Source organism: Spodoptera frugiperda, chromosome 8, assembly GCF_023101765.2.
Source record: "Spodoptera frugiperda isolate SF20-4 chromosome 8, AGI-APGP_CSIRO_Sfru_2.0, whole genome shotgun sequence".
NCBI classification, from domain to species: Eukaryota; Metazoa; Arthropoda; class Insecta; order Lepidoptera; family Noctuidae; genus Spodoptera; species Spodoptera frugiperda.
In genome coordinates, this window is record NC_064219.1 from 8,867,152 (window position 1) to 8,879,949 (window position 12,798).

The 12,798-nt window shown below is 34.6% G+C and overlaps 1 protein-coding gene across 1 annotated transcript in view; it reads right to left on the reverse strand.

Moving 5' to 3' along the window:
- The window catches only part of LOC118275262 (metastasis-associated protein MTA3), a 43,415-nt gene extending 30,854 nt beyond the window's left edge, over positions 1-12,561 (reverse strand). Inside the window, 2 exon segments of the mRNA XM_050695544.1 lie at positions 3,496-3,657; positions 11,960-12,561. Coding sequence (XP_050551501.1) covers positions 3,496-3,657; positions 11,960-11,987 — 190 coding nt within the window. The 5' untranslated portion in view covers positions 11,988-12,561.
- Positions 12,562-12,798: the final 237 nt, after the last annotated feature.

Sequence of the window (12,798 nt, forward strand, 5' to 3'; positions counted from 1 at the left end):
ATAACATTACTTCCATCACTATAAACACATCTCATTGATGGTAACAAGCTATTCGTGTTAATTAGAGCATGATATTAAGAGTTTGATTGCCACATTATGGTACAGCGCTAAATTAAACCAATGTGCAGAGGAAATTAAGTGAAAAAGTTCGTAGTTTTTTTCAACCATCTTCATAATAAGATTCATCAATAAAGAAGACTACGTGTATTCATGTAGTAAGCAGAGTTCATCACCACCTGCGGGTATCGTAAGAACAGATGAAGGGACTATAAAGAACCTTTGCAATTGCAAACCGCGATTCCCAACACCCTCACCGCGGATAGCAAACCCTCTTATGTAGAGGAGGCTCACAGTCCAGCAGTGTACTATCACGGGCTGTTGATGATATTGACATTCAGTACAAGTAGAAAAGATAATCTTTCCCCTTGATAAAAAGTAGTTTCTTCGTACTGCTGACACAGTGTCAGGGTCGTAGGGATTCTTGTGACGTGGCGACGAGAATCGTCTACAAACTGGGGTACAGCTTTATCAACAGACATACTAAACAATTATTCTTTCATTTTACGTAATAATGGAGAATAGTGAGTTGAAAACTTCAATAACAATGATGCATGATGGATTTATTAGGTTTACTGATTTACGTGAAAAAATGCATACTCATGTCTCGGGACATCTGATAACCTTCAGGTTAATGATTCTTTTCTTTTATAAAACAGGGAGAACTTCAATTAATCAAGGACAGGTTTAATGAGTGGGCAGCAAGCAGGTGTTCCGTATGGACTCGTGTTAATTCTTTCAATCGATCATAGTACTTATTTCCATAAATATTATAAGACAGGCAGCTATAACGATACATACATATAAAACAGTCGTATTAATATAAATCGGAAAGAGATAAGAAAGGACATATTATCTATATCCCGAATAACGTCAATGACGTCAAAGGAGTCATTAGTACGTATAAAATCTAAGCGTTACTTTAATAGAATGTGGGATCGTTAGCTAAATTTAGGTCCGAATACTTCAGAACATTCAGGGTATCCAAATATTTTGGAGTGTCGCGGTGACTACATACCACACGTGCTGTAGGGTCATTACCGCGAAACCGGGAACGCGTCTTTAGAGCTAAGCTCTCACAAAAGCTACGGTCAGCATTACATCATTTTACTAGTCACCCTTGATTCTATATTTGCGAGTAAGCACAACTGGATCAATTTGCACGGTCGGTTTGACCAAGTTTTCTTTTATTCTAATATAATGGGCACGTATAAAAACTTCTCGCCTTTGTCCAGTACAGGTAGGGAGAAATATAAAGCACTGGCTATTATGACCCAACTAGTTCTTCCACGTGTTGTTCTACATTGGTACACTAGTACCGACACGCAGATCTCCCAGTTTAAGTTTTGGTTCTGTTATTTAAACCCGACTGATTTCAACCGAAGAACACTTCAGATTTAATTTTAAAAGCATATTGCCTAGTTAATATTCGAAATGGAATAAAATACCAGAAAGCACCTTTGCAAAAGCAAAGGTGTATTAGTATGATTCTAGATTAAGTCCTTATGCCAAGTTGTCATACTATGAACTTCTTTAAAATGAGCATGGGTGTAAATAGAGAATACCTTCATTTTAGGTAAGTTACATTAAAATAGTTGGGAATATAAAATACTATCAAAATCTATATGGTGGGGATAGCGTTTACAAAGTTGTAGTCATGCATTGCTAAGGGGTATAGGGACGTCTAACGCAAGCCGAGACGAAGTCGATGAGATGAATGTTTAAAGTGTGCTAATTAGAATCGATATGTCGCCAGAAATAACTAGAGTAGAAACTATCGGAAACTTCAGTGCATACCTGGATAACTATCAGGTATATATTACGTAGAATAATTTCCACTAAGTAATGATGTAGTTGGTATTCAAATAAAACCAATGTCTTCAAATCTCGTACAGTGAAACGTTTAAAGATTAGGGAACGGAATCTATTCTATGGATTCTATAATCACAATATGGTGTATAGGAAAACTCGCTTACTGTATGTGGGGAGAGGTCGAAGGGGAGTCTTGTTGAAGGACACACATTGTCCATATTCGACTACTGCGCATTTTGCCATCAAATAAGGTCAAACATGACGAACTAGATGTAATATACCTATGTTAAGAAACTGAAATGATTTTCAGAGCTTCATATTATTTTTAATTAATTAATCAATCAATATTTATGACCATAAATTAAAGATGTTGTCCAAGGACTTGGAGCGCGAGTTACTTCGCGTATCGAGGCAACGGGCGATCGCGTGAGCCCTTGTTGTTCATGATATTGGTATGGTGAGACGGTGGATCGATTTGAGTGAGTTTACGAGCTCGATCATTATCTCTATCAACATTTCGGTAACGGCTGTGAACGGTTAAATTGTAGACTGGTTTTGACTAAAACTCGACACCGACAAGACCGACACCCATTTGTAAGAAAAGAAAACGAGTTTATTTAATGATTTTAATTATTGGTTTAACATTTAAAAACACTGCCGATATTACTTTGGTTCATGGTAGTTTTTAAACGACACTACTTTCGTCTGCTCGTTTGCCACCTATTTCATAAAAAAAACTCTGGGTATGGGATGGGCACCACAGCGTTTCAATATGTGCATGTGTGATAATTTATTAGTACTCAAGAAACTAAAGACTAAAATCAAACATGTTTTCCAAAAACATTTTCATCTCGGAAGATCGGAAATTAAAACCGTTTACTACAATTACGTTCACAGCAATTTTACATATAATGCCGATATCAAATTATTTTTTAGCAATTCGGATCTTGCGTGTACGTTAGATACGGCAGCACGCAATGAAATTGTTGAGAATTTGTACTGCGAGTGCCGGCACCCGCTGAGTAATCCTTTATACAACTCCGATAATATAGGATACTTTATAAATCTATTAATAGAAAAGAATCAAACACGCGTTAATCCGCATGGGTCCACGTGACGCAGACGCCACTGCAGAATATTATTAACGTACAAGTACCGAAGTACCTACAACTACAACCTAACACTGCTGTATTCGTCTGTCGATGTGCGTGACTGGTCTGTTCCGAAAATCAATATCAAAACAATGTCTTATTATAAAGTTGGACTTCAAGGATAAAGTAGTTATAATGACTAACCTTGTGTACAATGTTATACATATTGGTAAATTATAAGCAATATGATTAATTTTGGTTAGACATGTATTTGATTACAGGTTATCTAGAATTCTAGACCGATATTATGATGTTCAATATATTCTATCGAGAATTAGAGAGAGACGAGATACCATCTCAACGTTAGCACAGTAAGGTATATCCGAAGCTTCTCAGAAGAATGAACTACAATGGCATAATTTCTTCTATATTTTGTAACATGCGAATTCTGTAGTATGTGACGTGTTTACTTTACGCAACAACCAGAGTGCACTGGCACTTACTATCTGTGTGTATGACTTAGCAGGATACTTACTTTGATGCTTATCAGCTAACTGTATAAGGGGATTTGGAAGGTCTCGCCGCCTGTAGAAGCACATGACTTTTGCTTCCACGTTCCCAGACGGCGTCTTGTTCAGCTCTTCTATCCGTCGGATCTGGTACGGAGACGTCGACGACGTCTCGAAATAGACGCAGTCTGCAGACAAACATAATAGAAATTGGTTAGATTCAACTTAACCCATTACCTGAAAGAGTTTATTGTAAACAATGTAATTCCTATTCGTAGAGATTATTAACAAGAGACTGTAGGCAGATTTTGTTTACTTTTAATGTAGTGCAGGAGCAAGAGATAAAATTCTACGTTGGTGTACCATGCAGCGTATTCTCTATTATCGATCGATTCTACGTATCACAGGCCAATTAATATCGATTTCTTCCCAAAACTATCGGCACTCATTGGAACATTACTACATTTATGATACTTTGGTATATTTTTTTAACATTTTTTTCGTAGAGTACACAAGTGGTAACTCTAGGTGTGGAGTAGCTGATGCGGAACGAATAGTTTCTGTTTATCCGTACTGCAATACTTATGTTAGTTGTGCCACATGGACAACTAATGTAAATGGCGCCTTTTTACCGTTACTTCGTACAACACAACTAAATAACACGCGCACATAATGACACGCTTGAAACCTTTCATTCTGAGCCGTATGCGCGTTAGTTTTGGACGATTTACCTCCTGACAATACTATTGCTGTACAGGGTTCGAAAATATCCGATTTTTATTATTAACATCTAAAATGTTTTTAATGGTTTACTTTAAAATCAGACAAATGCATCCGAAACATGGAATTTTCTTCTAGGTTAGGCAAAATTGATATGTATATCACAAAAAGTCATTGGATATATATCCTTAATATAACATTCGAACCCTGTTGCTGTATTAAGGTGGAACGTCAGAAGGACGTGGATCTATCGTCACATGTTAAATCATCTGAGCTGTGTGAATGGTGTATCGATCGGAGATTTTTCTTGGAATACTAGATTTAGTTTATTTAAATTTACTACAAGATGTTATTTGAAAAATTCAATAACTTTTTATAACTATATGAACCTCGGCTGGGTTAGGTCTCCAATGTTTTGTTTTACTAGAAATTGTTAATGATAACTGTTCCCATTACCAAAATCAACTACTCATTTTTGCTTCACCTTGTTTGACTTTTCTTCGGACATGAGTTCGTTAAGTCGGAAGTAAAATGTACCTAATTCAGTATTGCTAACATAATCACCACAAAATAGAATTCTAGTTGATCTCATATTTCCTATGAAACTTTCCATTCTGGTACGATCGCGAGGTGAACTAAAATTAACTTACGATGAGACGTGAATTCACGTGTAATAGATACGAAAGAGCGCTTTATTTTTTCATGTATTAACATCACTATTGTGATGCGGTACTTCCTGTTAGGACATTGTGGCACTTAAATGTATTGATAGTACTTTGACAATATGGTCTAGTTGAGTTTACGCTACAGCGGCCATTGAAAGAGCATCACATCATTTTATACAGCTGGGCGTCTCAATAAAATATACACAGGGAAATTCATTTTCAAGACAATCGATTTTAAAGCATTCAATATACAGTAAAACGTGATTTATACAAAATTGATCCCTACGCAAAGAACGCCTCGTAAAACGTACGACTATAGATTCAAACTGGCGTTTATAAGAAAGCACACCAGACTTTATACTCCAATAGGTGTGTAGTAGATGTACAATATACATATACGTATACGTAGAGGAGTGGTTATCTACACAGATATTATATATAGCCGGCCAATACATACGACTAAGAGTATTACGGATGTGCCTTCATATTAGCTATAGTTATGTATATGCGTAAGTTGGGGCATTATGCGGCTGATAGCGATGTTAACGCCCGTTCAGTTTTGCCAAGAAGTGTATTTTTGGAACGTGTCAATAAGTAAGTGTATAGTAAATTTAGCCTGGACACGTCATCACAAGAGGGCAGAGAATGATTGAATTCTCACTGTACGAATTCGCGAGGCGACGTTTTACTTGTTTCTTTTGTTGTTAATTACCATAACTGGCATCAGGGTCACCTGTCGCGAATCACATGTACAATTCTCCAGTATTATAAAAATGTAGGTATATGTAATATACAATGAGTGAATCAGCCTATACGTCGCTCATCGTTGCTAATTACTATTACGAGTTATGTACACTGACTTGATAGCATAGTTTTCATACTTTACAAATAACTTATCAAGAAATTATTTTAAAAGTCAATCTTCGACAATTTTCACACAGTCGCTACCTTCGATTAGAGGTCACTTTATTCACATTTTTTTGCCTTATCTTTTGTGTTGTTTTAATAATAAACAATAACCTTTTCTGACACAAACATAGCTTTTTATTCTATAATATTTGAGCTAGTTATGATGGGACTTATAGGTTACTTTAATTATAAGTGCTATTTAATTTGGTCGGAGAATGAACGTCCAAAGACATTGTAGGAATTCTTATTGTAGGGCATTACACTGACATTTTGTAAGTATGCTATTAGGTATTTTGATTCAGTTCGAGCAATGCAAATACGTACAATAAAATAAAAAATTGATTCAATAAACCGACAATACAGATATTTTAAAACTAGCAGTTGTGTAAACAATAGGAACATAAAATTCAATGATGATAATATCAACGTAATTTTTATTGATTGTTGTCCATAGTAAATGTTACAGTACATTCATTAAATGTGTAGTAGCTATCAAGAGAGGTGATTGTCTGTGCGTCACCATTGTAATTTTTTCGAGGATTGGTGCCATTTGATGCTAAAATCTAGGCTTAGAACAATACACGTTTCTCACTAAAATTGATATGCTTGACGCATAAAATATAACAGTAACTGGAAACTGTTGGATGTGTAGACTCGAAGATCGAGCTCAGTAGCGTGCCATTACAGACGCCTAACTATTGGCCGAATAATAATAATTATTGATCTCAATGACATTAAGATTTATATGGAGCTTCTGTCAAAAACCTAAATCGATCCAGAAATTTTAGATTTAGTTAATTAACATGGAGCTGACTATACTCCGACAATAGACGAAAACTCATCTCCAATCTTCCCAATTCTTCCCAATCATCAAATTCTTAACCCTAAAAGGTCGGCAAAGCACTTGTAACGTTTCTGGTGTTTCGGATGTTCATAGGCGGTGCCGGTTGCTTACCATCAGGTGACCCGTCTGCTCGTTTACCGGTTTATCTCTTATATTGCTTTCATAGTAATATTATCGAGTCTTTAAAATGCATAACAGGAGAGGAAATAACAGAATAAGTTTAATGATATTTCCAGTATAGTAGGTGAGAGGTCGACTTTTCCGGATATCGCGGGATCATTTCTCACGAGGCGCGAGTAGCGTCAAGTCGTAAGAACTATATTTTCATATCGATAGTTTTTTTTAGAGAATGTCGATGATTATGGTTTTCGCAATTAGGTAGTATATCGTTTGTATTAGTCCATAAATAATAAAAAAGTTAATTTCATCCCTGAACATTTTTTGTTTGTAATACACATGATGCATAGCTGGCTGCTAAAGCATTTTTTTTTAAATGGCGGGCGGTTTATGGCTCTGGGTTTCGGCATACTAAAAATGATAATAAAGGAATGAATTGTTATGGTGTTCAATAATTATCTAATGCATTTCATTTTATGCTATTATGGTTAACTTTACATCTGGACCCAATTAGTTGTATATTGAATTGATTAGGATATGGATTCTGAAATGTGTCCCTTGAAACCTTATTAACGAGTGGAGACACTATAAAAGAGACACATAATTAGATATTTAAAAAGTTAACATAAAAAAATGAACAATGGTGTTTGCAAATTATACGATAGAGATGAAAATGTGTGACATCTTTTGTGAAGCGTAAGAAACTATGAAAAGAAACTTAACGCAGATTTTAGCTCCCGATAAAAGGTCACAGATTCAAACAGATTTCGAATTTCTTTACAATTGTTATGAAATGAGCGTGTGTTATTATGACTTTTATTCTTGTTTATTTTTAAACAGCTAATCTTCTACTTAGTTTATTTTTTAATTTATGGAGACTAGTTCTTGATTTATTTATTCAGACAGTTGGCGATTCGTATGCAATCTTGCAAAACCTAGATACATATAGATTTTAGTTTTAAAGAATAACTTAGTTTAAAACTAGATCTTTAAATCAATTTAAACCTTGCTTACATAAATGTAATATGAAAGTTTAGAAAGCAAGTTCCAACGAATCGAACTATGTATCCAATAAGTAAAATTAATTTGGCAATGCATTGCATGTACGCTATCTTGTCATGTAGATCTGCATACTTTACTACGCTCGTTTGGCAATGGTGAACCGCGTTGTGTGTTTGTCTGTCGGCGATTCCGTGGTCGTTTGTGTACGCAACAAAGCGTCGGTTCACTCAATGAACGTTTTCACAGACCCCAACACGTGGTTAAATCGAACTGCATGAATTTATTTTCAACTATGTAATCGGACAACAAACTTTAGTTCGTAATTCAACAAAAATACTTATTTACATAACAATTTTAATTCGTAATTTATTACAACTTCTATCCTTTTTGTTCCTTCGTGGTTAATTTGTGAGATAACAATGAAGCTAAATTAAATGCGGTATTTAACTTTACATTGGGTAACTATATGGATGGATAACTAAATCATTGTAAAAACCACAACGTAAGTCATGGCTATTTTACTAACCAAACTTCCGTTTCAAGTTTACGAGTTCATACACACTGATTCTAGCGTGTTTAAAATAAATAACTAGGGTAGGGACAAATGTCATCGGCTTGCCTTCTAGGCGCGATGACAAATAGGTGTAAAGATTCAAAATACGGTTTGTGATAGCACTGTAATTCCTACAGTTATCTCTAGTTAACATAAACAATAGTTAACGGTGAAAATTATTGGACATTGTGAAATAATAACAATATATTCCACCGAGCAAATTGATAATAACTACATGAAATCCAAGATAGCAATGTGATTTCCGTAGTTCAGTAATATTTATGTTGTTGATGTTAACAAATTACAAAGATATTCCTAAGATTCTCTACTTGATTAAGTTTCAAAGTGAAGCATTAGGTAACGTAAGAAGGCCGTAGACTAGCAATTGGCAATGAATTTAATACAATTATACCAGCTAATAGTGTAGGTAATTGAGAGGAAATGCACGTTTATGATTTCGCTCGTCGTAATCATTGATTCGTTATGACCATTGACCATATTGTTGTTAGGACGTTCCTTCTGGAAGGACCACAATGCACACAATTAAGATTGTTGCTGACAACTACTGGTTCCTGTCATTTACGACAAAATGTAATGTAAAATACAGATACGCTAACTTAAAAAGAGTTCAAACAAGGTATTTTACAATGTTAAGCAGACTGTATGAATTTAATAAGAACCGCGAAAGGTTAGAAGCGCCTCGGGCCATCGATCTGTTAGCAATGAGTTAAATCAGAGAACCGATTTTGTTGGAATTCACATTAGATAATAAAATGTCGCACTTTGTGTTCCTCAGATAAGGTAACGCGATAAGCTAAAGGCGAATTTATAATGACAGTACTCCTTTGAACAGTAACTGTTTCTATGCAAAACCGGTAACATTTTATAGGAAGCAAACATAATTAGAAAATCTGGACGCTGCCAGCCACAATAACCGTAAAGATGGTTGCGTAACATAGGCTGAACAAACCGTCGATTAAACTGGAGTTTACGAAATAAGCATCGAGTGGCTGTGACCCTGTCGTTCACTCAATATCAGTTTTTATTGATAGGGGTTTTATTGTGGAGGGCTGTAGGGACCGGGCGACAGTTGTCGGTTATATCTAACACAGTCAGTATGAAGGGTTTGTTAATTACACCTACTTAGAGAAACGAATGTTAAAATCGGTTGTTATTAATCCGATTACAGAACACTTCTTATACGAAATTATTCAATTTCATGACGTCGAATTGTAGAGGCCGCGAGAACACGATTTCGATTGTTTTAATCTATGCTTTTTAAACAAACGAATATTCTAGCGATGTTTTTAATGTAAACAGGTAAATCATATTCAACATGTTAAAAATCGGTCTGTTTCCAAAAGAAATAAGTTTATACTTCAAATATTAACTTTGAAGTTAAAGCATTTAAATTGAACTAATACATTTAATGAGGTACAAATTAGTAAATTTTGCTACTAAATGTGTAGTTAGTTGACAGAACATTGGTACGTGTGAAATTACGTCATGTGATTGTGACTAGCTATTATTATTCGTGCGAGATATAAAGAGGAAAATAGTAGTAAGAACAGTAAATTTTCAAAGCCAAAGTGCATCTATAATGAGTCAATATGAAAAAGTATACATTTAATTCTGTTATAGTAATCTTTAAGTACAAGCTAGCACTAGATATTAAAAGTCAGACAAGGTACAGCCTATGCTTAAGTAATAGGTCAATGAACTCATACTTTCACATGACTGAAGGTTACATTAAACAAAATGAGGAGTTTTACATTTTCTGTCATGGCTATGAAATTAAAATTGTTAGTATATAGAGAATAGTATAATAATAATATGTTGAGAAGATGTGTTCTTGCTTTGGTTTGGGAATTAATAGCTACTAACATTTTTTGTTGAAGTTATTTGACGGTTTATATGAAAACTTGTTGAATACTCTTTACTTGTTACACTGATACAAGTGAGAGTAAAATTACAATATTATTTTACAATTATATGTTATGTTTTAGCAGAACATAAATATAACATTGTATCTTTTATTCCCTACTGGGAGAAGCAGAGGTGAATATATTGTTTCATTAACTTTTTGCCCAATAATGTTATTTGTTTGACTGGAGGTAGAAGAGTTATAAACTATACATACATGAACTCATGCCTGTGTCCCATAAGAATAGGAGAGACAATGGAGTGCCAATTGCACCAAATCTTACATACTTACTTCTTCCGCTTCATCAACAGACATCAGTATTCATTCACGCTCATTGGTTAAGGGTACTTTTAATTTGACCATTCTTTAATATATAGACAATCTTGTTGATCTATGGCTGTCTGAGGCGCCCTCTAACCATTAATTGAATATTTTATACATTTTTCTATAGAAGTTCTTAGTTAGAATCTTTATAAGAAAATACCTACTTTTAAAGGAAAGTTTCAGGTATAAGTATCAATCATTATATTGTTTACCTATTCTAGTATAACAACAGCAAGTCAGCGGATCAATATGAGACTAAAATAGATTGTTTTAAGTAACCTTGATACAAAAGAGAATTGTTTGTATTGATATTGTTTATGTCTATCGATAAAGGCATTATCACACTTTTCTAGAACATTTATTGTTTCTTTAGCTTCATCACAAAGTTGATTTTGCTAAGGCCCTATGACATTAATAAAGTTCACAGCCAAAGAAAAAAATCCAAGGTAGTGAATGTGGGTCAAGTAATTCTTTGTCTGATACAAGTGTATTATGTATGCAGGCGTTTTGAGGTCAACACAAAAATGATAAATTCAGATACATGTGAAAAGAAAGTAAGTAAAACATAAGTTCAAACAGTATTTTTTCCATGCCATCAAGAAGTGGTGGGAATACATAAATTAGTAAAATGCTCATGTTAACGGAAGCATTGATTAAATTATTATCACATACATATTCCTATAGGTAGGTATATTAAAATAGACTAACAATAAAAAATACTTTAACCCAAAAACAAAAGATTGAAAATAACATTTTGAGTGAGTGAGCCTATATGATAGGAAGTTAACATAAAAGGAAGAGCTAATTAACATTCGACGCGAGGTCCGCGGAGCGCGGCACGAGGCGCCCGCGCCCGGCTCCGCGGCTACACCAGCGACACCGAAGCGCCGGCACTAATACACTAAACATGACAAACCGAACTCTGATAACCTACAAATTCACTTATCTCATATTCCCGGTATACTTATTCAAGATCCAAGCATCACCGACCCCCGCATACACATAATACTTCCACCAAAATGTTTTGACAACATCGAATATAACCTAAAATCTCGCGTTGAAACCATCAAAACTACATCAAACAACCCCTAAAAATCATAAATGCCATAAGATAATTGAAGGTGTTTCGTGTCTAACCATTTGGACGCAGATACGCAAGCCGATACAATGATACCTAGATGCAAATGCTAATGTCCTATTTGACGAATTTTGGTAAAATAAATATAACTTTCCCGCAAACAAGCCTTTGCCGCGATGTTTTACATGCTAACCTTTGCATTTATTTGAATTCAGACGAGTAAAGAAATATAACAAACTGAACTAATTAATGTGAGCAATTAATGAAGGTACGACAATCAAAGCAAAGCACCGCTAGTCGGCTGGCGGTGAACCGGCGAAGCTACAACAAAAATAACCAATTATTGCCACTTACCGCCGACTCTGTACATATTCGCAGCCATTTTTATACACAATCACTATTCATTAACACTTAATTAATCTACATCTGACACAATTAATAACTATAACACTATGTAATTGAGCTTTTAACAATGTTTTTCATCACGTTAACTCCGGACGCCTTTCGCTGATCGCCATTTTCTTTCACACTACTAATTTGGCCAGTGCGCAGTCGCACTTTTTGGCGTAAACTTCCTGCTCTTCAAACAAAGCAATGACATATCATTAATTTTGTATCCACTAATTATAATAGTAGGTTTGTTCTTATTCCATTAAATACGAATTATTTTACAAATAATGTCCATAATTGAAATATAATTTACTATGTCCTAAAAATAAAAAAATATTTCATTCAAGAACGTTTCATTACTACTCAGAATGCACGTCAGTAAACTGTTTATTCCACACACAAATTTCATAATTTGTTAAAACATTTCACACGTTTTGTTATATTATCACTTTGAGCACTATTATTAAGTTTATTTATGTTTTTGGTAATTTAATTCCGATTAAACACGAGTTTTAATTTATTTTTTACATTTTTTTTGTTCGTGTATGTGCGTAAAGGAACGCGTCACTTTTGGTCATAGACAAAGACGCTAAACACGTCTATGGTAAGTACTCTTTTGTCTCTGACAAAACCGTAGACAAAACCATAAGCAATATGAAAGTTTTCTAATTTGGGATGAATTAAAAATAAAAAAAATATTTAGTGCAAAATACAATAGAAATAATGCCATGAAACTTTAACTGCTAAAATAAAAAATCTAAAATTCATCTATTTATGTGTTGCGTTTTCCAAAATGACGTGGC